This window comes from Argiope bruennichi, chromosome 6 (genome assembly GCF_947563725.1).
Source record: "Argiope bruennichi chromosome 6, qqArgBrue1.1, whole genome shotgun sequence".
Lineage (NCBI taxonomy): Eukaryota > Metazoa > Arthropoda > Arachnida > Araneae > Araneidae > Argiope > Argiope bruennichi.
Window position 1 is genome coordinate 67274503 of NC_079156.1, and position 26920 is coordinate 67301422.

The 26920-nt window shown below is 28.5% G+C and overlaps 1 protein-coding gene across 1 annotated transcript in view; it reads left to right on the forward strand.

Annotated features, from left to right (window-relative positions):
- Positions 1–26920, forward strand: part of LOC129972807 (heparan sulfate 2-O-sulfotransferase pipe-like) — an 88626-nt gene that overhangs the window by 38729 nt on the left and 22977 nt on the right. Inside the window, exon 3 of the mRNA XM_056087082.1 lies at positions 14321–14430. Within this exon, the coding sequence (XP_055943057.1) occupies positions 14321–14430 (110 nt within the window). The remainder of the gene's footprint in view (positions 1–14320; positions 14431–26920) is intronic.

The window sequence follows — 26920 nt, forward strand, 5'->3', positions numbered from 1 at the left end:
CTAATCTGTTCTTGTCTCTGCAAACTGAAATGTTTTTGTCCCCCCCCCCCTCAAACAGCGTACTGTTATTTTTTCTTTACCTTTACTTAATGGGTTCGATGACAAGGTGATCAGAAATTAATCAATAAATGTTTATATTGTTTCTGTATTTCGTTTTGGTCATTTATTGTGTTAAATTTCATGCTTTTTCGAAAAAGGCGCCGTTTGGTGGACATTTTGGAACCATTTTTTTTTTTTTTTTTTTTTTTCGAAATTCCGTAAGCGCATCTTGTGTATAGTCTATATACCACATTTCGTTGCCATCCGTTCAGCCGTTTGCGTTGTAGGATGCTATTTATAGGGAAAGTTTAATTATAACCACCCTTTATGTGCTATGGTAATTTTTAAATTTTCTTGTCTACGAAATGATACAAAGAGAAAGTATTGTAATCTCAAAAAACTCAAATCCAATATTTTTGATGAATTTCCATGTTTCAGACCTCCCTGGCCCCAAAAAAACACATTTTTGAACTTCTGTCTATCTATGAACATCATAAATCTAAAACACTTTGAAACAGCCGGGGGAAAATTGACGTATGGTTTTTGCACCATATTTTATGATTTCTATTAATTTTGAGTGAAATTTATTTGAAGGAAGTCTGGCTGTCCAAGTACAAGCAAACATAATAGCTAAAATAATAATAATAATAATAATAATAACAGCAGGAGTGGGTACCCTAAAACTTTTTCGCAAAATCTCTAAAAAGGATTTTATCACACTGAATGTTTGCATTGGCTTACAATAGTTACGAAATATTAGCCTTTGGCGTGAATTTAGCATTTTTACTGAATCAATCCCGTGATCCTTGGCGAGTGTTTCGGCGATTAATCCCAGGTATGCAGTGAAAAATATTCAAAAATCGAGTTTGGGTTTCAGACACGTTCTTCCCAACCGATTGAAACAAAAATGTGACATAAAACTGCATTTAAAGTCTTAAAATCATGAACCAAATTTGTGATATTTATTTCGTTTTTGAGTTATAGTGTTTACATATTTCTGAAATTACAATTGAGAGACGGCCAACCCTTTGTTGGATTTCGCTCAAAATTTGTTATGCGTACATACCAAAAATATTAAGTGTGTGTACCGAATTTTATCTATCTAGCTCTCTCCGTTTTGTAAATTTGGATTTAAGCCTATATACCAAATTTTATCCATTTAGCTCTAAGTATTTTAAAATTATCTTTATCACAGACAGGCAGACCGATATTTTCTAAAAATGTGTTTTTCGAACTCAAATAGGTCTATAGGAGATTCTTTAAAGTCTCGAATTGGAATTTTTTTAACAAATTTGATTACTATACTTTTTTTAATATTTCATATATGAGAAAATGAAAAAGTAAAGAGCTGGATTGATAAAATTTAGTGCATATATTTAGCATCTATAGTGTATATGTATTAAATTTGTAACCGATTCTGTCAAGGTTTTTATTTCTGAAGCATGACCAAGATCATTCAAAAACATTACAAATTAGGTAAATGAAATTTGGTTCATAGTTTTAGCGTCTAAATCTATCAAAATTTGAACTACATCTGTCAAAGGGTAGACCGTCCGTTAGTCTGTACTTTCTCAAACATGTAAACACGAAAACTCAATAATATAATTATTTAAAAGTATGAAATTTGTTACGTACTGTTGTGATTATAAGTATATTTAGTTCTCTATAAAATTCTGGTGGCTGTCGGTCCGGAAAAGGCTTCAGAGTGCATATTCTGTTTTCAGGTACTTGTGTATTAGTCGCATGCCAACGATTAATCGCCAAAAAATGCTAAAGATCGTATATACAGATCGGCTTTTACTCATATATTGGTATGCGATTAATAATACACAAATGCCTTTACAAATAGAGGGTATGCGAAAATGTTTCGGAATACTACTTCTACTGGCTTATTACCAAAATGAATAGAAGCTAATTGGTGTGAAGTTAAAAGGTCGAATTAACGAACAATGTACTGAAGAAGTTTCACTATGTGTGCAAACCCGCTCACTTGCTCAAGGAGTTTCCCCTTTCTTAAATGCAAATATCTGCTCTTTTCATCTTTCCTCTCATCCCTATTTTGACTAATTAAACTCATCCTGACGCATGCGCAAAAGCGTGGGGAGTTTTCGAATCCGTGAATGAACAGCCTTTTCTTTTTGTGAACAAAATGGCAATAATATTTCTCATATATTCTTTTTTGTTTCTCGTATAAAGTTCTACATATTCTGGAAGTAAAGAGGGAAAGAGAAGCAGCAATCGTTTCATGGTTTTGATCAGCCCTCAAGAGAAAATTTCGAAACCCACACAACATTTACGCGCTGTGGCTCAGTAAATAGTGTTTCGAGTTTCATAATATAATGGAGAAAATTGAGTTTGACTTTGGATGTCCTCTTGTCAACCGGTTGATTCTAAATTTTGATATAGATTTAAAATTTTGATCATAAAACGTTGTATGAAATTTAAATAGTTCCACTTTTAAGTTGCTGCATTCGAATGTATACATATTTATTTATTTTTAAAATATGCACGCTATATGGAGGGGACACTTACAAAAATTCTCGGCTACAGAAAAAAAACCCGTCCAATTACTGATAGCATAATAAGATGAACGACAAACACACAAAGAAATAAAAGCCATAAGTATTGAATGACAGGACATTCAGTAATCACTGAATATATACATTCAGTCTCATAACATTGGGAAAAAAACACTTGAGGAATTTAAAATTTGGGAAGTCGGAATACTAAAAACATTTAAAATGCAAAAGAGATTTAAATCTAAATATATATTTTTTATTAAAGCTAAATATATTTCAAAAAGCATTAGGAAAAGGTTATGATTACAATTCTATTCTATACTTTTCTATTCTTTTATCACATTCTTAATTCTATACTTTTTATACAAGAAAATGTTTTTTTGGACTCAAAGTCATTGATCATTTATCAAAAATGTCATGTTTTTTTTTTTTTTTTTTTTGGCGCCTTTAATATTTTACACAATGGTGCGAAAAAAGATACTGCCAGAGAAAAAATATTTGTAAATTTTAAAATATTATTTTGTGTATTTTAATTTTTAAAACAATAAGAGCACGCATAAATGCAATATTTGAAGTAATTTTGAATAATATTTCATTTCAATTTATTGCAGTTTTGTTCATATTTTACTTTTACAGGGAAGGAAAATTGATAGATAAACTAGAACCAGTTACAAATTTGGCTTATAAAATAATTAATTATTCAGAAATTTGCGTTTTTTGTATATCTACCAATTGATATGCCATAGATCCCACTAGTCGTTCTAAAAGTTATTTTGATACTTTTTTCAACGAATTTACAATTGCATACTGTAACTCATATTTATTAGCTTAACACGCTCCTCCTCATTACGCCCCACAAATTTTCCGTAGAGTTTAAATCGGGAAGATTGACGAGTAAAAATTGACGTAAATCGAGTAAAAATTGACGGCCAGTCCGATAATTTTACTTCATTTACTTGAAACCACGAATTCGTAGATGATGACACATGGATAAAGGCAGTATCTTGTTGAAAAATATAATTCTTCCGGTGAATTCCGGTGAGAAACTTCCGGTAATAATTTTTCAGAAAACATATGTAACATTTCTTCAGAGTTAATTTTTGGTTTAAAAAAGGCGATCGATGTTGTTTCCTTACGAGTTAGTCCTCCTCAAACCATAACGCTACCACCGCCAAATCGGCGGTTAGAAAACACTATTCGTTCACGACATAAATCATGCGAATAATATCGGAAGCCGTCACGTCCGTCCATATTAAATTTGTCATGTGAGAAAATACGTCATTTCATTTATTTCCAAGGACAATATGCTGTTTTGCCCATTCTGCCATATAATCGTTTGTAGTTTTGTTAGTGGTGGCTGTTTTCTCATTTTGATATATTTTACATGTGAAAGTTTTAAAAGAACATTACACAAATTTCTACTCGAACAAGACAGTTGCAATTCCTTTTTAATTTGTGTTGAAGAGGGATGCTGAGAAAGTGTTTCGATTAATTATGGCTCGTTTTGAACGATTAGATAGAGACGATTTTATACCGGATCGTTTATACATAGCATAGTGGTCAAAATCTTTCAAGAAGTTATTTACAACATTTTTTTGAGCTTCTTAATCATTTTGAAATTTTTCTGGAAGACAAACCATATTCTCTGAAACCAAGAATCTTACATTGCTCTTCTTCACACAACTTTTTTTCTCTTTCCATAATAGAAATATTAAAATTTCATCAAAAATGCTTTTAACTCAGATCAGAAATAATATACGTTGATAAATATTTGATGTAAAAATAAAAGAAATAAATTATATAAAACTAAGAACAAAAAAATATTTTTATCAAAAGAATAAAACTAATTTTATTGCCAAAACATATGGTGAAAATAAACAACATCGTTTGCATTAATAAAATTAACATTAACAGATTAAAAAATTTTTTTAATAAAATCGTTTGCTTCTACAATTGAATTCTAATAAATTGAAATCTTTTGGAAACATTATTTGTTCCATTTAATAACTGATTTAGAGCAAAAATAAATTCGTAATTATGTTTAAAAAAATCTTAGTGGTTTTATTTTTGTTTTCAACTTTCACTCTGTACAAATATTCTAATTAACGATTAAAATATAAAACATTAAAAAAAATTATTAAACATTTATTGAAAAATAACTTCTTTTTACTAGATATTTTACTCCTTATTTAATATATAATATTATAAAGTTTAGTAAATATCGGAAAATTATAGCTGGCCCTATCTTTTTTTCCATCACTGTATACTTGTATACGGATAAGCAAAAATTCATTCAAAAATTCATATATATATATATATATATATATATATATATATATATATATATATATATATATATATATATATATATATATATATATATATATATATATATATATATATATATATATATATATATATAACATCATTATAAAATTTTTTGTAGGAATTGATAAATGAAACTATTCTCGGAAAATATTATTGCACGACTTTGTAATCTCACAATATTACAACTTTCCTCCGTTGTCAAGGAAATCTACTGCCTGTTATTGATACACCAGTGAAAGTCATTGCCGCCTATTGTATCCAAACCCGACAATTCTTCCGTTTGCGACACCGTTTGACGTTCTCGTTAACAACAGTCGGCTCGGACACACGTGGAAGATGCAGCCGACAGATTAAGTGAAGGAGGGTGGGGGGTAGGTAAAAAGCTTTAAGATGAAGACATATTTCAACTAGCCTCGTGCCTCGGCAGACCATTTATTCGTCTGGTAGAAAAAATAAAAGTTGAGTTGCAAAAAGGGTGGGCTCGGCGTTACTTATGTCTCTTCTCCACCCACCAGCCAAGTGTCCCGTTGTGTTTGATATGAGCTTAAAATGGCACAGGAAGTTTCAAGTTTTAAAAATGTCGGGATTTTGTATAGTGAGAGTTATGCTTTGTCTGCCACGCCCGGATTCGTACGTTCCGTAGATAGTAAACTAGTGTCAGATTCTAAAATGGAGATGTCATAACGATTTTTTTTTTGTCTCATTATTGTAGGGGACAATGTTACATAGCGCCATTTCGAACTCGATTTCACAATGGTAAAACTGTAAGTTCAAAAATATACGTAATGATAGATAAATTGTAAAATAAAAACTGTAATATAACAGATTGTTTCGAATAACATGTTAAACTGAGTGCATTTTTTTTTTCATTTAAATAACTAGTTCATATGTAGGTAAGTTGAAAACAATTCATATGTAATCAGCATGTCTAAGTATTTTCTATATATATATATATAAAAAAAAAAAACTGCGAGCTAAGCTTGGTTTTCCTGATAGTTGTTATTAACGTAAATAAAGATGCAAAAGGTTGAATGCCATCAATCATCTTCAAAATTTTACTAATTATTAAATTAAATATAATAATTAGAAAAACCAAAGAAACACTGTTCTGATTTCGATTTTTTTTCTTCTTTTATTTCATATGAAAGCTCATGATCCATAAATAGATCATAAAACGTCTTCCCTCCATTTTCGACAGGAATTAAAAAAAAAAAAACACCACCATTTTATTGTGTGTGTGTTTTTTTTAATTCTATAGTATTAGCTATTTCCCTGTTAACAATATTTAATTTCTCGTATACGAAGTATATAGAAAGTATTTTAATTATTAAAAAATTCAAATTCGAGATTTTGATCTCCCCGAATTTAAAAAAACGCTTTTTTGGCATTATGTCTGACTGTCTGTGTGGCAACCCTATTGAAAAACAATTTGAATGCTGATAATTTAGGGTTAGTAAAAATAGAGTGTTCCACGATAGAACAACGTGTTTTCATTTTTGAGCAATATTTCAAAAATAATGAAAGTGGCGATCGCAGTTCGAAAATGCGAGAATTGGCCCCCTAGATCGTGTGATTTAACACCACTAGATTTCTTATTATGGGGGTTTTTTTGAAGTTAAACTAACAAGCCTACAGGCAAGCGTGCATTGAAGTACGAAATTCAACGTTACATCAACGAAATTCAGCCACATTTATCCAAAATTGTCGTGAAAAATTCCAATAAAAGAGTGCGTATGTGCCAGCGAAGCCGCCGAAATCATTTGCTCTCTGTGTTATTCCATACATAACTCTATCCTGTGTATTTGCAATTCAATAAAAAAATATCAATTTAAAGAAAAAAACTTTGTTATTTAATTCAAATCTTGCGTTAACACATTGTTCTATCGTGTAACGCCCCATTTTTACTAACTCTAAGCTATCAGCTATCAAATGGTTTTTTTAAAAAATTGGATTGCCAACACTTTATTACATGAATGGTGGTAAATTGAAATCTTACGTTAATTTTGAGTAGTAAGAACTTAGTAAGGAAAGATTACTTGGAACTTTTTAAAATTCTTAATTAAATAATAATAATAAAAATTTTAACAAAAAAAAATTCAAAGCAGATTGTTGCACACTTAATAATTGCGGAACATATTATTGTACAAAATTTTTTTGTGTCTTTAAAACTGAGAAATTAGTTTATGATACTAATTTTTTTTCTGTATTTTTTTCCCTTTTAATAAATTTATAAAAATATTTATAACTTTAACAACGCTAGTTATCATTATTTTTTATTGTTTTAGTTTTTGGACACATTACGACGATATTAAATTATACATATATGTCTGTGTGCACGTTTCACCGCTATATAATTAAATATAATATTTTAAAAATGATTTAAAGACAATTCAACCTAAAAATTATCCTGCTACAATGCTTTGGGTAAGGAGTTCGAATATCTTTTAATTTTATGAATGTTAAAAACTCGTTAGTTAATTATTATAAGCAATTATTACAAATATTGCTTGATTCAACAGATATCATTTTAATATTTTCTCATAAATTAAAGACTTGAATGAACCTTTTCTTGATCCATGAAACCTGTAATTTCCTGAATGGGATGGAATAACCAATTTACTAATCAGTCGACACGGTCTCAAGGGGTTAATTTACCTTTGAAAAATATTTATGTAAGGTTTTAACCCTTCTAAGAGATCATGGAATTATAAATTATCATAAGATGCCTGGTACGTACGGGGTCATCAAATGTGAATTTTAATGAAGTTTTTCTTAGATTGTTATTTTTTTTTGTAAGAAATATCATTATTTATGAAGAGTTAAAGAAACTTATTAATAAATACATAACTGGGGGGGGGGCGGAGAAAATCGACAATTGCAAGCATTTACGTTATTAATGTCTATGCATAGAAAATCTGGATTGATTTATTATTTAAAATATAATTTAGAAAAGAAAAAAAAGAGTAAAATTGATTATTGCATTTTCTAGGATCAAATTCAATGTGGAGCAATGGATTATTTTTATATGGTAAATAAGGACAGTCAACTTTCGCATCATTAAAGAATCAAATGCTGAATGTGAAATTTATTTGTTTGATATTTTCATGATCAAAATATCTTTTGATAGGCTTATAATTGACCGAACAAATGTTTTTAAGATTTAATTTTAATAAAGATGTTGTTTTTAGTAAAAGACATTAATTAATTTTAAACTCATCTATTTTAATTGCAACATAATTGCTAAAACTAATGAATAACATGCTATTCTAATTATTAAAGAAAGTCATGAGAAGAACCCCCCACACACACACACACACATCTTTTAGATTAGTTAGCGCGTCCGCATGATCCCGGACACTCAGACAAGCACATTTAGATAGATTTTATATAGAAATTTATATAAACCTACAAGTTTGGTATTTGGATCGCATGCCATATACTATCTCTTTTGATTAGGCTGCGGCGGATTTAGACGTTTTGCGGCATTATGAGGTTCTTCCTAAAACATTATAACCTAAAATTTATAACTTTTATAGATTTATTCATATGGTATCCATGTCCCTCCACCCTCAGCGCATCGGCCCTAGTCTGCTGCCTTGAGGAAAATACGCCACTGAGTTTAGTGCAATATCATATTTAGAGACATATGGTGAGGATACAGATTCAGATGACTAAGAAATTGGATATCTCTTGACACCGCAGAACTCTTAAAAATGCCACCCATGAAATTTTCTATTAAAGACATTTTGTCAAAGCACTTGTCTTGAATTTTCTCCTAATGTAAAAAAGTTAACGTACATTTAATGTATTTAATGCATTCTTAATGTTTTACGATTTAATATGTAATGTAAAAATGATTTTTTTTTCTCTTTGCTGGACCAATATACGTTTTGTCTAGAAGGTCTTTTGTTGTTTCTAAGTGTCCGACATTATTAAGTGCCGTTTGTTCCTTCGAACTAGGTGGGGTTGCTCTTCGGCGCCTCCATCAAGTTTCCCGCATGTCCTCTGGATAGTTAGGGATATTGCTTGCATACTCAGAATTATAATTTTGAAAAAAAAATTGCTTTTTTTTTAAAATCGTGGTATTCTAAAACGTGGAAATTCCACAAAATATCGAAGTGGAATTTTTCGACGATTACAATACTTTACCTTTATATGTCTGTTATGTGGAAAAACAAAAAAACATGCAGAATCAAAATGCCTGTCATAGCATTTCTAAACGCCTAGATATTTTTCTGACAGGATGATTTCACTTCCAGTTTGAAGACTAGTAGAGTGATTCAAATGCAAATTCTTTGCCCAATTGTTTGATGACTAGAGCAGTTTTTTTTCTCCTTCTGTAACAATTTTGGAAGGTTTCCAAAAGGAAAATAACAGTTTAGAGGAAATTCTCAACAAGGTTTATGTTTTCAAAAGAAAAAAAAAAAATGTTAGAGGGTTTTCCCCCAAACATTCCTTCCGATTCTGGAACCGACATTTTACCTTTTGAAAGGTACTTCTTTCTTTCTTCTTCTTCTTCTTCTTTTTTTTTTTTTTTTTGGTTTTTGCAAAACTTGTTTCTTTTTATTAGTTTAAAATCTTTTTAAACTCTTTGTTAGTTTTAAAATGAATAGACTTTGCTCAAAGAAGTTCATAGTTCAAATTTTTATCATAGAGAAGAGGATATAAAAAAGAAATAATATGAGGGAATATGTTTATCTCTGTGATTGATGTGGATTAGGCGTGAGCTGATTTTTAAAAGGTTAAAGCGTTAAATTATTTTTTCAAAATATAAATGAATATTTTTATTGAAAACCAAAATTCTTCACATTCTATGAATTTGAACTTTAAAAATGGATATTGATCTTGTTCTTGATGAATCTCAATCGAATTATACATATTCTGAAAATCATGTTTGTTAAGTTACGTTAGACATCTCACAAAGTAGGGTCCATCTACATGTGTAGACATTAAAGTACGTCTTATTTTCAAATCTAAATTTATCTTAAAAAAAAGCTTTTACAACTCGAGAAAAAAATCAGTTTGTTAATAATCATAAAGATTGCTTTTAATGTTAAAGCTAGCAAAAAAATTAAATATTTTCAACGTTACAAAAAACAAAACAAAAAAAACTATATTTGGCAACATAGAAAAATATCATATTAAATTTATAGAAGTTCCTCTTAAAAATATTTCTCCTTGCAACAGCAAAATCAAAAGTTTAGCTTATTCTTTGAAAATAAGCATGTGAAATCCCATAAACACTGTGGGTTGTGGTGGCCTGGTGTAAGGTCTCGGCTTCGGAACTGGAGGGCTTCAGGTTCGAGATTCGATTCCACCGAAGAACCGTCATGTAAGCGGGTCTGGTGCACGTTAAATCCGTCCGGGCCAAACGCCCTCCCGTTGGTGTGGTGTGGTGTGGGGAGGGGGGGGGGTGCCAACTGAGGTGTCATCTGACCGAGGTTCAAAATTACGAGGTCCATCCCAAAATATCCCTAGTGTTGCTTTAAAACGGGACGTTAATATAACTGAACTAATCCATAAATAATATGCATTAGGGAAAGTCTGGTCAAATCGAGAAATAAAAAAAAAATCCTTTATATTTTTTTTATCGAATGATTTATTTAAGAAACTGTATTGTAAAAAATAACTAATTAGGAAAAATCATATTTTTTTCTAAAAATTAGCATATCTTAGTACAATTTTTTTCAAGAATTTTTCTTTTGATTGTTTTTATTGAATTTATTAAAGTGATTTTCTTTAAATCTAAAAATTAAAGAAATAAAATCATCCTAAAAGTAATCAAAATAAATCTAAAAAAAATCCTAAAAGTATAAGAAAATACTTTGCCAGGAAAACTTAAATTATTTCGTGCAATTACTCATGCTTAATATTAGTACTAGACTAACGGAAAATGTGTGTGTGTGTGTGTGCGTGTGTGTGTGTGCGTGTGTGTGTGTGTGTGTGTGTGTGTGTGTGTGTGTGTGTGTGTGTGTGTGTGTGTGTGTGTGTGTGTGTGTGTGTGTTTTCACTTTATAGTACAAATTATCTGACATAGGAATTTTTCTGCGAAAATTCTCGAAAAATATTCTTGCACAAACCTTAATTTGCCTATTTTACATTTAAAACTTTAAGATTTTTCACACGATTTTAAGATTCAAAAAATTATGTTTATAATGATTTAAAACTTTTAACTGTGAAACAAATTTTTCTAGAATATTGGTAATTTTAATCCTTTTCTCTACAAAAAGTAATAAGATCCATATTTATGCATAAACTAGTATAAGAGTTCTTTTAAGTGATTAAGGAGTTCAAAAATAGTTATACATTTGTTGTAATTCCTAAAAATCAATGTGAGAATTCTTGCAATTTATGTGGCCTTATTATAAACGCTATCCAAGAAGAATATGGAAACTAAGCGTCTTTCAAAATGACGAATCATACCCGACGTTAGAGAGCTAAGAGTTAAGAAAATATTTTTTTTGCATGATTTTCAACGATATTTTTCGTAGTTATAATAAAAATCATCGTTTTACTATCGTTTATAAACTCCCGATTTTCGCCTTTTCATGAAATATTTAATAGCAATTGTTGAAATTTTAATAAAGAAAGAAAATTAATAAAGAAAGATTTTTTTTATTTACATAATTTATTGGAAGAATCAGAAGGTAAAATTGCATTACTGCAAAAGATAATTTACAATAAGGAGATTTGAAAGAGATTGATTATCTGACACTTAAGTTTTTAATGACATTATGATGCCATATGACTCCACTCCCCATTAAGAGAGTTCATGTGCACCACAAATAGAACAGGTGTGAAATTATTAAAATAACCCGACTTTAATGTTTAAAAATATAGAGAGTGGCATTTAATGCCAATTTAAATTATATTAGAAATAGCTAAAATAATGGGCTTAAATAAAAACTAACATTTGAATAATTTTTTAAACGTCAATATCTCAGTGAGTGAAATAACCGGCATCTGAATGCTACATAAATGATTTTTTTTTAATTTTATGCACTTCTAAAGTGCTAGAAATATTAGAACTTTTAATTAGAATTCAATTAAATCAATTATATTAGTAATATTAGAACTCAATTTGAATAGTTTTTTTTAAAAATAAATCTTAACGTCTATTGATGAACGAGTGATTTAATTGAAATTAAACATAACCAATATTCTTGATGAACCAACAAATCATCAGAGACGGCTGGTAGTGCAGTGCACGTTTTTGCACAAAATTTAAAACAAGGTTTCATTTTACTATTTCTTATACAGCGTGATAATCTGATTTTTCTTGATTTATCACTTCTTTTTGAATATTGCGAAATTAGGTCAATGTCGCATCATGACTGTTTTCAGTTATTTTTCCATTAAGATTGCGTGATGTTGCCAATTTTTCAAACTAAAGAATCGTGACACTGTATCTGTTGCGGATTGTATGCTTCAAATTTAAATGAATTTTTACATCTTGTTACACTACTGTAGAATCAAAAGTATTTTATTCTCGATATTTATGGGAAAACGAGATTTGCTTGATTTCTGTATTGGTTTAAAATGTATTTTCAGCAGATTATTTACCAAATAAGATTAATTAATATTTGAGATTTAAAAAAATTAATTTTAAAAATTTTATTTATTAAAAATTTAATTTTTAAAAAATTTTACCAAAAATAAATCAATTTACTAATATTGTCAGCTTGCGCATAATTAAACAAATGTATCAAATACTTATAAATGATATTTTTAATATTCTACGTAAAGAGTTAACTTGCAATAAATGCAGTATTTTTAGGTAAAATATTAAAATCACAATAGCAAGGGGAAAAAATTTGGTACTGAAATATTAAAAAAAATTTGTTTTACGCTTTATTTTTAAAAAAAAATGGAATTATAGAGAGTGACATTTAATGTCAGTCTAAATTACATCAGGAATAGCTAAAAACATTTGCTTAAATAAAAACTGACAATGAATAATTTTCAAAAACATAAATATCCCAATTTACCGAATAAGCGGCATCAGAATGCTATATAAATGTATTTTTTTAATTTTATGCATTTCTATATTGTTAGAAATATTGGAACTTTTATTCCCAAATAAAAGTTCTCAGTATTAAGCGTTTTGAGTACTAAGCCATCTTTATAGCATTCAAGACCCTGGAATCTGAGGCCTTTGAAAAAATATTTTACAAATCTATAAATTTTTTAAATAATTTCAAAATAATGTTTATTAGTTATTTTTTATATAATTGTGTAAAAGCACTACAATGTTTAAAATTTTTGTTTAAAGTAAGAAAACTTTTTCTGAAACTTTATCATAATTTTTTAAAAAGAGCAAATTATACCAGAGCAAATATTTCTTCGTAATTTAAGAAAGGAAATAAATTATTTTATATACAGATTTTTTTTCTCAAACTTCATTATAATTCAAGAAAAGAAACAAAATTCTTTCACTTGCTTATTTTCCTTCGAAATTTTATCATAATTAAAGAAAAGAAGAAAAAAATTAATTCATCAGCAATTTTTTTTTTAATTTCACAGACTGACCTTTTAGGGTTTTTAAGCTTTTAAAATGTCGTTATTATTCAAAAATAAATAAATAAATAAAATAAGTTGTAAAAAAGGTTTTTTTTTAATAAAATTTTTTATTAAAATGTCGATTTGGAAAAAATAACTTTAACTGCATGTATTAATATATTAATTCTTTAAATACATTAATTCCTTACTATTAAAAATATATATTAATTACATATATTATTAAAAATTAAAATTAATTAAAAAAATTTGGAAATGTGTAATTAAATTGACAATTTTATTTTAAAAAAGGACCTTATAATAAGCAGTATCTAGAAACTCGGAATGCCTTAACATGTCATTGACAACACACTCGCACCCAGTCTACTTTATTATTTATTAATAATGATGATAAACATACGCAATTGACCTTGCATCTAGACGTTCTAGGTCAAAAAACGCTACTGGATGTATCAAATGCTATTATTACCTACTAAATTATTCGAATGATGACAGCCATAATATTTTTCAAGCGTATATTGGGATGATCTTGACAAAGACATCCTATGATATAAGATTACGTGATAACAAAATAAATTATACATGTGTAAGGATCGGAATAAAAAAAAATGATATAAGAACATACAGAAGGCCAATTCATTCATTTTATCTGAAATTAAAAACTATTTATAGAGGAATATCCATTTCACAATAGACAGCATTGATATCGAATTAAAATAATAAAATAAAGATATTATCTTGTTGCAAATAATTATTAAAATAAACATCCGAGTGGCGTCGGAGGTATATTTAAATCCAGAAATGAATATTAAAAAGCTTTATAAATTTCTGCTTTCAGAGACTGTTTTCATTCAATCGTTTAATTTATCAAGGAGTTTCTGGGAAAAGCTGATATTTATTCTTTGCTTTCATTTCAGATGCATAGTACTCACTTTCATAGCCGGAATCGTCTTCTATTGCGTCTACTCTATCATTCAAGTTCCCGTCAATGAGATAACATCCGGCCGTTTGCAATCCGGCAGCATACGTAAGTGACATTTGGGACTTTTTTTTTTTTAACTTAATGTCTTTCAACGGTCGCATCAGTCATTCAACTTGCCCCTCCTCAGGATATCTTTTCGAGCTATGATCTTAATCTTGATCACTCTTCCGTCTTCTAAAACATCTGCAGACGATTTTTTTTTTCATTGGTTGAAAAAAAAATCTTTTATGATCATTTATTCTTTTGATGAATAATTCTTTCGTTCACTGTAACCATTAAGTGAAGAATTTTGGTCTTTGGTTTTTACTAAAGGCTATAGTATTTTTTTCTAGAAGCAGTTATTTTTTTTTTTTTGTTAGTACTGTCAATTAAACCTTTATAGATTGGCATATACATTTAATATATTCGAAAGAACACTTTTGCTGTCGCAAAAAAGTGATATAAAATTAGAAGTTGTGCCTATCTAGACGGACTATCATCCTATTAACAAAATTTATTATATATTATTTGTAGAAGTACGAGACTCTTTATAACTTCATTCTGAGGTAGATAAAAATAATATACGAGTTTCAGATACAGTTATTTAATTATTTTCTAAGTTCCACATTTCACAAGACAACACAAACACGAACACGAAAATACACAACACTCACTAAGAATAGAATCTAATAATGACTCCAAAGAAGGATCATGGGAAATATACCTTGATGTTAATACAGTAATGCCATCTTTTGTATCAAAAAAGAAAGTAGTAGAGCTATGTAACCGCCAAAATTTATAATATATGCTTTAGATGTAAATAAATAGTAACATCGAAAGCTATGTTTCTTTATAGTTGAATCTTCTTTATCCATAATCTCCACGAACATTCAAATCAAACTGATTACTAAAATAGGTTTGAAACAAAAGTGATCCATTAAAAGAAAGAAAATAAGTCATAATACATACAGGCGTGGAGGAAAAAAAAAAAAAAAAAAAATTGAACTTTATAAAATAATGATTTGTGCCAAATATAAATACTGAAAAGGAAAATAAGTATACAAAAAGTGATTGAGATATTAAAAATAGTGTCGAATTATTTACATCGATTTGAAGTATGATAAAATTCAATGTCCAAAACACTAAAATCACTGTTTCCGTGGAAATGCAATGCCAAATACAAACTAAAAATGATACTGAAAAAAAAAAAGTTAACCAATAATTTGGCCTCAAATTATTAACATTTGTTTTAATCTAAGATTAAAAAAGTAAATAAAATGAGAACTTTGCATAAATATATAATAATGGAAAAACATGCTTTTATCAAAACTATAAATTTTTATAAAATGAAATGGTTTTCCTTTTCATTAAATAGGTTTACTTAAACTTTTTTTTAATAATTATCTTGATAATTTCATTTGGAAGTTTGAATTTACAGTTCTTTGTAAAATGGGGGAAATTAAAATGCAGACAAATATCCAAAAATTTAAAATTTTGAAAATTCAGCAGATTTTACTAAATAAAATCATATAAATTAAATATTATTTCTAAATAAAACACTGTTTTAAAACTATGAACATTTAACAAGGAATGAAAAATACCATAAAATGAAAAAAATACTCGATATATGAAGATTTCAATTTAACTACTATCTAATTTTTTGTTGTAATTATCTTGATAATTTCATTTGGAAATTTGATTTCCAAAGATTCTTTGTAAATTAGTTTAAACTGAAACGCAGACAAATATCCAAAAATTTAAAATTTTGAAAATTTGCAGGATTTTATTAAATAAAATCATATGAATCAAATATTGTTTCTAAATAAAACACTGTTTTAAAATTATGAACATTTAACAAGGAATAAAAAATGTCATAAAATGAAAAAAATACTTGATATATGCAGACTTCTATGTAACTTTTATTCTATATTTTAACAATAAATATTTTTAATAATTTATTAATTAATAAATAATTTATTAATTAATAAATTATTTATTGATTAATAAATAATTTATTAATTAATAAATAAACCATTTTTATACCCTATTTAAATAAATATAGGGTATAAAAAATAGAACGCATATACATTAGCTTGACACATACACTAAATATTTTTCTAATGCTATGTCAGGAAACTCATTGTATAGAACTTGCATATATTAATGCATTAGCTTAATGTAGTTCAGAATGAGTATGGATTACTGCCGCTTTACAATTGTTGTATTTTTGTTTCAATTTGTAATATTTTTTGAAAATTCAGGAATATAAATAAAAACTATAGTGGGTGTGTTGGGATTTTCTAATGAACTGCCCGGTTTTAAATACACTAGTTTTAATTTCCACAAACACAGCTACACTACAAAATTTACAAACACACATAGACAATTAAGTTAAAGAAAACAGTATGGTGGAGAAATTCCACCGTTTCCAACCGAAAGCATTCGGCGTTAGCACAAGGGTTGCGCATGGGGAAAAAGTCGACTTCAGGATGCAGGTCTCCCGTTCAACTGTTTGTCTTCTGTAAAACGCCAGAAGGGTTTCGCTCTCTGCTCAAGAGAAGAAAAAGGTGCTACAAAACTAAAAATTAAATACTTGTATGCAATATTTTGTCTCCTTGCTTGTTTAATTGGATTGTTAAGACAAAAGATGCACTAAAGAAATTGAAATACCTTTCCTTCAGTGCAATATTTTTTTCTTTGCTGTTTACATCTTCAAATATCGTATGCATTTAAAACTGTTTGCTTTCATCAACTATGTAAAATGCTCTTCAATTATTCTGAAATTTTTCAGAATTTGATAGAACTTTTTTAACCGCTTAGCTTATTGTACGCATTTCTTGCAGTTTTTTTTAAACTTATAATCATGCAATTAATCATGAAACACGATAAAAGCCTTTTTCAAAAATGGTTTTATAAATAATGATTAAATTGTCTTATTTACATAATTATGAAACAACTGCATTTCACTCAATTATATTTTATTCTCCCTTTTAAATATTTTATGAGCGTGAAATTTCAAGAAGTATTAAAGCACTACAGAGTTCTTAAATTACACAGCCGCCGCCTTATTAAAGCGTCCCGGAAAATTTTCTATATTACCACTGATAGGAGCGAAGATTAAATTAAAATGTTTCATTTTCCCACCGAATTCTTGCCTTAATTAGTTTTTCCTTGAGATATGGATGAAACACTTAAAAGCTCTGGAAAAAGGATTAAATTCTTATCTAGCTGTAAATATGAAAGCTAACACCTCCCTTTTTTCACTTTTAATTGTCTTAATTACTACCCACACAGCAACCTTCAAAGCATTATTACTACATCTTCCCAGAAAGTGCATTTTGCGGTTAAAAGGGGTTGAAGAAAATCGTCTGCCTTTTTTAATCGCTTGCTTTCATCAATCATAATTTCGAAATGCACTTCGCTTCTTCTGCTAATTAGTTTTTTCTTAATTACTTGGAACCTCTTATCAATTAGGCGGAACGCAATGCGTGGTTTTTATTTTTTTGTTTTTATAGATGATAAAGGTTAAACATGTTTCGCGATAAATCCATTTTTGAAACTACTTTTATAACTAGTGATTATGTGTTATTACTTTACGCAAAAAGTGGGAAAACATTCGTCATCTTAAAAGTAATTAGAAAAAAAATGACTCAACAATTTAACGACGCACAAAAATGGTAAAAAAAATCCGTAGTCAAACCTAATTTAGACGCCGTTGAATATTAATTCAACAGTAACTAATAATCAACTTTAATATAGTCATAATATATTTTAACTGGACATTTTAAATCGTAATGAATGCAATAGACACTAATCAATGTTCCTTTATTCTCTACTAGCCGCCTTTGGCAACCAGCCGGTTCGCCAATCTTAATGTTTGTTAAAATTTTAATAATTAAATATTTTACGCAATTTCTACTTTAATAGCTTCTTCATCAAAATATTTTAAAACTTCAAATTTTGATAGTCATAAAATTCACTCATAATATTATAAATGCCTTCAGTCATAACGTAATATGTATCTCCCTGATTTTCTGTTAGCTCCCATAGAATTTATACTTTAAATTAAAGTGGAAAGGATTAATCTGCAATTAATATAATAATATATTTTACTGAAACAAAGTATTTTTTTGTAATATGATTACTGAAAACAGTCACTGAGCGTTTAAACTTTATGGGCACTAAAGAATATCTTTCTTAATTTATGTAATATTTCAAGAAATTGTCAACAAAATTTTCTCAGATTCATCATAAGCGGATCGATTAATGAACAATGTTTAATTTTAAATGCATCAAACACTAAGAAAATAAAACGAATCGTTTAAAATAATCGGTTGAAAACAGGTTAAAAAAAAACTACTTAAAAAACGGACTTAAAACTATAAGCATATACAAAATATATATAACTAACATAAATACACTTTAATTACAAAAGCATGCAACTAATCTAAAAATAATTTTAATCATCCGTTGATAATGGTTGTCATGTCAACAATCAGAACACAATGCGCATGCATGAATTTTCAACTCCAGTTGCGGTAACGCAAATGCGTGAGTTTTTCTACGCCAGTTGGGCTAACGCTATGCAGATTAGAAATTTTTAATTTCCTTTATTCTGTTTTATTTTAATTCAAAAGTACTTCAGAATGAATCTGAAAGATCGATTCATGAACAATGTTTAATTTTAAATGCATCAAACATTACGAAAATAAATAGAATCGTTTGAAATAATCAGCCGAAAAATCTTAAGCCTAGCCTCATTACTGTTGGGGAAAAAACTGAACACTTACTCATTTGGCGGTGGGAAAGATAAAAAGATTTTTTTGGCGGAAAGTTAGTTTTTAATTAATAATTAAAATTCTAATTAAAAATTCAAAAAAATTGACCCCAGGTGCACATTCTCGACCTCCAAGGTATACATGTATCAAATTTGGTAGCTGTATGTCAAATGGTCTTTTTTGTAGAGTGCCAACACACACACACACATTGAGCTTTATATATAAGTATAGATTATCAATGAAGGCCATAGGATAAACGTAAAGCAATTCGCACTGTTTCAAATTTCTGATCAATTTTGCATTGTATAATTGCAACATTTTGTTTAAGAACTGTTCTTTTACTGACTAATCGATTGACTTCCTAAAAATAATTCTTTTACTGACTAACCGATTGATTTTCTAAGAACAATTCTTTTACTGATTGAAATAAATGCTTATTTTTTCTACGTGTTATCACTTTAAGATGAAAGGGGGAAAGTTTTGACATTCCTCTTCTTAAAAGTAATTTGGAGGTAAAGGAATGAAATAGACACTAATTAATGTCATTATCTCTCAATTATCAATGAAATCGATTCATGATTATAGGATAATAGTAAAGCAATTCACGCTATTTCAAATTTTGGATCAATTTTGCGTTTTGTAATTACAATTGTTTTAAGAACAATTCTTTTACTGATTAACCGATTGACTTTCCAAGAACAATTCTTTTACTGATTAACCGATTGACTTTCTAAGAACAATTCCTTTACTGACTAACTGATTGACTTTCTAAGAATAATTCTTTTATTGACTGAAATAAATGTTTATTTTTTCTAAGTGTTATCACTTAAAAAGGAAAGGGGAAAACTTTTGACATTCTTCTTCTTAAAAGTAATTAGGAAAAAAATAGTTCAAAAATTTAACGGCACAGAAATATAGTCAAAACATCCGTATTCTAAACTTAATTTAATCGCCATTGAATATTAATTCACTCATAGTCATAATGTTCTTTAACTGGAAATTTTAAAGGGTTTAAGAGTACAATAGTGACTAATTGATGTCTTTAACTCGTAATTTTCACTGAAACCGATTCATGGTCATAGGATAAACGTAAAGCAATTCGCGCTATTACAAATTTTGGATCAATTTTGAGTTGTGTAACTGCAACTTGTAACGATAAGAACAATTTTTTTATTGATAGAAATAAATGTTTATTTTTTCTTCGTTAGTATAATTCAATTCGTGTATTCAGGACAATAATGTTCCTTAAGAATATTTTTCTTTATTATTAATTTTTAAACTCCGTATGATTGATTATCGTTTTAAAGTATCCGACTAGGTTTGGGAACATGAATTTAGATGAATATTCTCATTTTTATTTTTTACCGTCTCAAAATATAGGTACGTTTCTGTTTCCAGTGATATCTTTAGTCTATTTCTACGTCAATTAGAAGCCAAGTCATAGCAAACTGTTCATTTTTAAGTAGATAATTTATAAGCATTTAAAAACTTTAAATGCATTTTATGAAGAACGAGTTCTTTCATAATTCTACTGTATCTCATGCCTCAACAAATAATCAAAATATTTTTTAAAAATTTATAATTAGTGCTCATTATGTTATGCAGAATATAATGAAATATAGATTTGTTGTTGAATGCTCTAGAAGCGGATTTATGATTGTTTAATGTAAATATTATTCCAAAACTTCATAGATAATTTTATATATTACACACAAAAATTTTATTTTTGAATATAATTTTTAGATAATAGTTAGCTACACTCTAAGATATGTTACACATGTAATGTTACAAAGAAAAATATAAAAAACTGTAACATTCTTTTTTTCTAGAACAACCTTAATTTTTGCAAATAAATACTAAAATATGCATCAAAATATACTTTTTCTTCAAAAGCTACTTATATACTTAAATAATTTCACTTTTATTCAGAATTTTATCCTCATAATAAGAAAAAAAAAGTCATATAAACTTTATATATATATATGCAATCATATTTTAAAATCTAATTTAAACTTTCTACATTTCCTAATATTTAGATCAATTTAACACATATTAACTTCATTCTAAAATTTACTCTTATTTCTAGATCCCATTCCACTTTTTTCTATTTAATTAATGCAACAGAAATCCTCTGTAAAAATGCTTTCGTCAGCGATTCCCACGCTCCGAGTGAAGGGATAAAAATTGCTGATCTAAACAAATTCCTCTAAAAAATTCCTATGATTCTCTTGCCTGTGGTCGACACGTGTAGGAAATCCCTATTAGAACCTCACAGTATCTATTCACAAGGATAAAATTTTCATAAAATTTCATTTTAATAAAATTTATATATATATATGTAATGATATTTTAACACTAATTTCAATTTAATTAATTTCCAAGATTTTATCTTAATTTAGCCCATAATAACTTCATTCTAAAATAGTCTCTTATTTCGTGATCCAATTCCACTTTCTCTACTTAATTAATTCAAGAGAAGCTTTATAAAATTGCTGAATCGGATAAACACCGACACATTCTCACGCTCCGCTTGGAGGGATAGACAAATGTCCAGTAAGCACATTCTTTTTAAAAGATCCCTGTGTTTCCCTTATTTGTGATTGATATGCATCAGAAATCCCCATCAGAATCTTTTTAATATATTAGCACTGTGGAGAAATATTTTCCCTATCAAAATCTCATGTTATATAAGAAGAGGGATAATTTATTTCTCTCTTCTTCCCCACTTCTGCTTTAAAGCCGCGCTGTGGCGGACGTGCCATGTCCGCGTCTTTGCTTGTAAATAATTTTGCTTTCTCGATGGATTAAAAAGAATTTAAAATGTGTCTTCACTGTCTTCAAACTGCATTCTGATTCACATAAAATAATGCTTACATATGTATATATTGAAAGATCTCCTTCGAACCTTGTCGAATACCTTAAGTTTACATTATCATTCATCTTCATTAATATTGTTTGAGAAAGTCTAATAATATTAATGTATTTTTTTAGAATTCATAATGCATTTGTTGACTTAGATTATTTGTTAAGATAACTTTTTGATTTTAGCATTTAATTAATAAATGTGTATGCCAGTGTGTTATTTAGCATTACCAATTTTTGTCATAAAAAATATAGTGCTCAGTCTGATGCAGACTAATAAAAGAATTCTTTTCGAATTTTCACCGCCCATTCTTTAATAACCCATTTTTTTTTTAAGCACTTTGAAAATAGTTTTTTATATGATAAAAAGCACTCCCTTGACTTTTCAGTCACTGTTATTGTTTAAAAGAGTGCGATTTTCAGAAGAACGGTGGTAAAATATGAAATCCAATCTATTTTTCGTGTCCATGAATAAAAGATAAGTGTGATAAAAGTGATAAGAATTTAATAGATACGAATGAAACATTGTTCAAAGAAAGCGAGGGAGGGGAAAGTTAAAACTTATTTTTCTCTAAAACTCTTATTTCTCAACGCCCATGAATATATTCGAATGCAAATATTCAGTTACTTACCGCAATTTAAATGCATAAAAAGTAGACTAAGTAGGGTTGCCTGTTGTGTTTTTCTTCGCCACATTTTGCAGACTTGATCCTTTTTCACTTTATCGTATATGTAGTACATTGAAAGAATAGCATTCGTCAAAAAAATTAGAACTCCTGATTTTGACGAATCTCCACATTTTAGATTTTCTTGAGTTCGAAAAACCCATTTTTGGAAAATGTCCGTGTGTATGTCTGTCTGTCTGTGACAAAGATAACTTAAAAATACTTTGTGCTAGATTGGTGCAATTTGGTGTACCTATTTATACCAAATTTGTTTGCTTGTTTTTTGTATTAAATTGTATGCAAAGTTCGTTCACAGGAAGTCTATCTGTCTGCCAGACCAAATATACGTTAACACAATGTTTACAAAACTAGGAGAGCTAGATAGATCAAATTCGGTACACAGATTTAACATCTATAGTGAAGACATCAGTCGAATTCTGAACCAATTCAACGAAGAGCTGCCCGTTTGTCTATCTATACTTTCAAAAACATGTAAGTATAAAAACTCAAAAGCGCAGTGACTTGAATATATAAAATTTAATTTGGGATTTTCTGGCTAGAAGTGTAGTTTTGTGTCAGTTCTTTTTCAATCGATGGGAAAAACGCATCTTTAACACAAATTCGATTTTTGGATACTATTAACGTATGCCAAAGAATAATCGTCAAAGATGACGCGATAGATTCAGTAAAAATGCTAAATTCACGCCAAAAATAAATATTTCCTAACTATTGTACGCCAATGCCATGTAAGGTGTCCTCTGGTATCACAAATTTATTAGAAAGTATGCGGGAAAGTTTTGGGAAGACTACTAACACTGGTTTTTAAAGTATTTATTTATTTCGTTTGCTTTATTTTTTTTAAAAAACTTTTTTCCCCCTTAACTTAAATAAGGCGCTTCGCATCCTGTTTATAAAATTACTTTTAATTTGGCTCTCTCGGCCTTTGTGTTTTAAATATATTGATTAAAATTCGCTGCTTTATTGAAACCACTGTTGTATAATGATTAATTAATATTATTTTTATTTATAATATCAGATAACATTATTCAGCATTATTTGATGTTCTTTCAATATTCAAGTACAACATTCAAGATACTTAACTTAGAATGTTAAAGAAAACATTTTTTTAACAAAATTTTTATATCTCTGATGTGGGGGGCCGCGGTGGCCTGGTGGTAAGGTCTCGGCTTCGGAGCCGGAGGGTTTCAGGTTCGTGTCCCGAGTCCACCGAAGAACCGTCGTGTAAGGGGGTCTGTTGCACGTTAAATTCGTCATGGCCGAACGTCCTCCCGCTGGTGTGGCGTGGTGTAGAAAGGGGTGTGGGTGCCAGCTCAGTTGCGTCCTCGTCATTTGACCGCGGTCCAAAATTACGAGGTCCATCCCAAAAAAGCCCTAGTATTGCTTTAAACGGGACGTTAATATAACTGAACTGAACTGAACTCTGATGTGGACTGTACATATACTGATTTTGTGCACAAAATCTTCATTTTAATTTTAGGATGTTTAAAATATGCTTAGGTAAAGGATATTTAATATCTCCGCAGAGCACCTGATTATGAACACAGTAAACGAAACAATGAAATGTATTATTAGAAATATACCTAAAAATACTTCAAAATTTTTTTTGAAATTATAAAAATTCTATGAAATAAAACTAATATCACTAAAAGATTAATTTTCTGAATTTTGAAATAATGTGAAAATGGTTTTGAATGAAAATATGCCTCAAAGTTATTGAAGAAAAACATTAAAATTTTCACCGATTATTAATTTAAAAACTAATCAAAGTTTTAAAAAGTCATTTATAATGAATTTCTAGTAACCAAGAATTATCTACCCGTCAAATCTGGTAGTCCTATATCCAATGATGTGCCTTGTAAAGCTTTTTACACGAATATTTATCACCCATGTTGCATCACATAATTTACAATTAGTAGTCAACTTGTAAACAGTATTAAGTTAAAATATTCATGGGTTGAATTATTACCATTTTTCCAATTTTTCTCTTACCATATGAATCAAAGGATATTAATGATTTTTATGAGTTTTCATACCACGTATTCACTTATGCAGGCATTAGTCATACTATGTATTTAATGTGTATCACATACCATTTTTTCTTAACATACATCATATATTTAAAAAGTACAAAAAAACAGAGAACTATCGAAACCAAGCGTTTTCAATTAAGTTTCGCTATTTTCTTAATTTGTTTGAAGATTTTATTCATACTCTAAAACATTCTATATAATTTAAATGTAAGATTGAAAAAAAATTCATATTTATCAGTATGTGATTCGTATCTAATCTCTAAAAAAAAAAACATGATTTTACAAAAAAAAAAAAAAAAAAAAAAAAAATGCTAAACTAAGTTTAGTGTTCCAGATATTACTTATGTGATTTAATATTGGTGGCATTTTCGTTTGGCTCTATTTTTAGACAAATTTGGCGTTATTTGATGTTTTTAATATGGCAGCCCTGTGTCCAGAATTCACACATGCCAGGCAATAAAGAAGCGGGAGTAGGTGTGTCAATCCTCGGCACCTACGCGCTGTTCTTTTTGGTGCTCATAAACCACTCGAGTGATTTCTTTGCGCCCAAAGACTCCTCCATGATAATACGAAGATAATGAGTGGGCGGTATTTGACTAAGTCGTGAGAGGTGATTTCGGTATTTTGGTGCGAAAAGATAAAAGGAACGGCTTGTGAAATTTCATGATTTTTACAGAGATGTTTCGCTAAGTAAATCTAAGTTATGGAATTCGCCTTGCATTTTAATCCTTGTAATTATACCGTGCATGAATCTCGTGCAGACATAAAATTGAAATGTGTTAGAAAGATGGCTAGTTTTTTTTTTTTTTTTAATTATTGCTGTGTGCATCTTGCTGAAGCATTTTTCGCAGCTGCCGTTTGCATAAAATGCCATTCTTAACTTAGATGTAGAAAGAGATCTTGTATTAAGGTGCTTCTAGAATATGAATTTTTTAATAACTCGTGATTTATGATAATTACATTTTTTACATTATTTTTAGCATTTTTCTGCAACAAAATTTGACAACACACAAAAAAGGATATATATATTTATTTTTTTTACAGAAAACTTTTTATAATTGTGGGAAAAATTCTTTTATTACTGTAAATAAAATTAATCAAATTGTTAAGATGGAATTTTGTAGTCCATTTTAGTTAGTTATGACATTTTTTATGAATTTCTACAGTCTATGATAAAATACATCTTAAACATTTTAAGTACTTAATTATCAGTAAATCGATTCATTTAATTTAATTTTGATTCCATACGACTGACCCTAACCGATATGAATTCTTTTTTAAATGATTGTAAGACTCCATAACATCTACAAATTACAAATTAAAGACTGAGAACTGGAAAAAGGCATAAAATAAAAAAATTAAAAAATATCTTTATAGTGCTACTAATAAAAGTATGTTTTTCTTTTTACTTTTTTTTCTTTTAAGGGGACAGTAAATTTTAAAATAAGCAAAAATGGACAGAAACATGGCATTTTATTTTTGTCGTTTTCTCAACAAAATATACGTTTATATTCAACTGAAATAGTGTTATAAGATATAAGGTTCAATAAAATGCATATATCAGAGAGCCTAGAGAAGAAAAGCTCATTTTAATTACTTTCCTCAAAATGATATTGTAACTAGATTTATATATCTTTAAAATGTCCCAGGTGTCTTAATTTCTGAGGAAATTAAATAAAATTGATAATATAGATTTCGGTTAAACATTAAAGGAAAACAAGGATATACATTTTATATTTCGAGTTTTTATTAAATAGTGAAAAATCAATTTTAGCTCAGAAAAACATAAAATTCTTATGAAAATTCAATAAGTGTACTTAAAAATATTTCTAAAAAATTAGCATTGAATTTGAATTACAAAATCATACACAGTTTTCTTCCAAATAAATTTATATTGATTAATAAAGAAAAAATAATAGAAAAAAATTGAAAGTTGAGTCGCCTTGAGTATTTTAAAATTTTAAAAAAATTATATACTTTTTAATTTTCAAAACATATTTTGTTGTAAAAAATTTTTTGAAGGAAATTTGATATATTTATATTTTAATAAATATGTATAAAAATTTCATAACTCCTAAGTAAATAATTCGCAAAAATGTCTAAAAGATTCCACCGTCCCCCTTAGATTTATATTCACTTTCTTCCAAAAGCATTTTTCTTTTCAACAAGTGTTACAAGTGTTTTCGCTTTGTGTTAGATT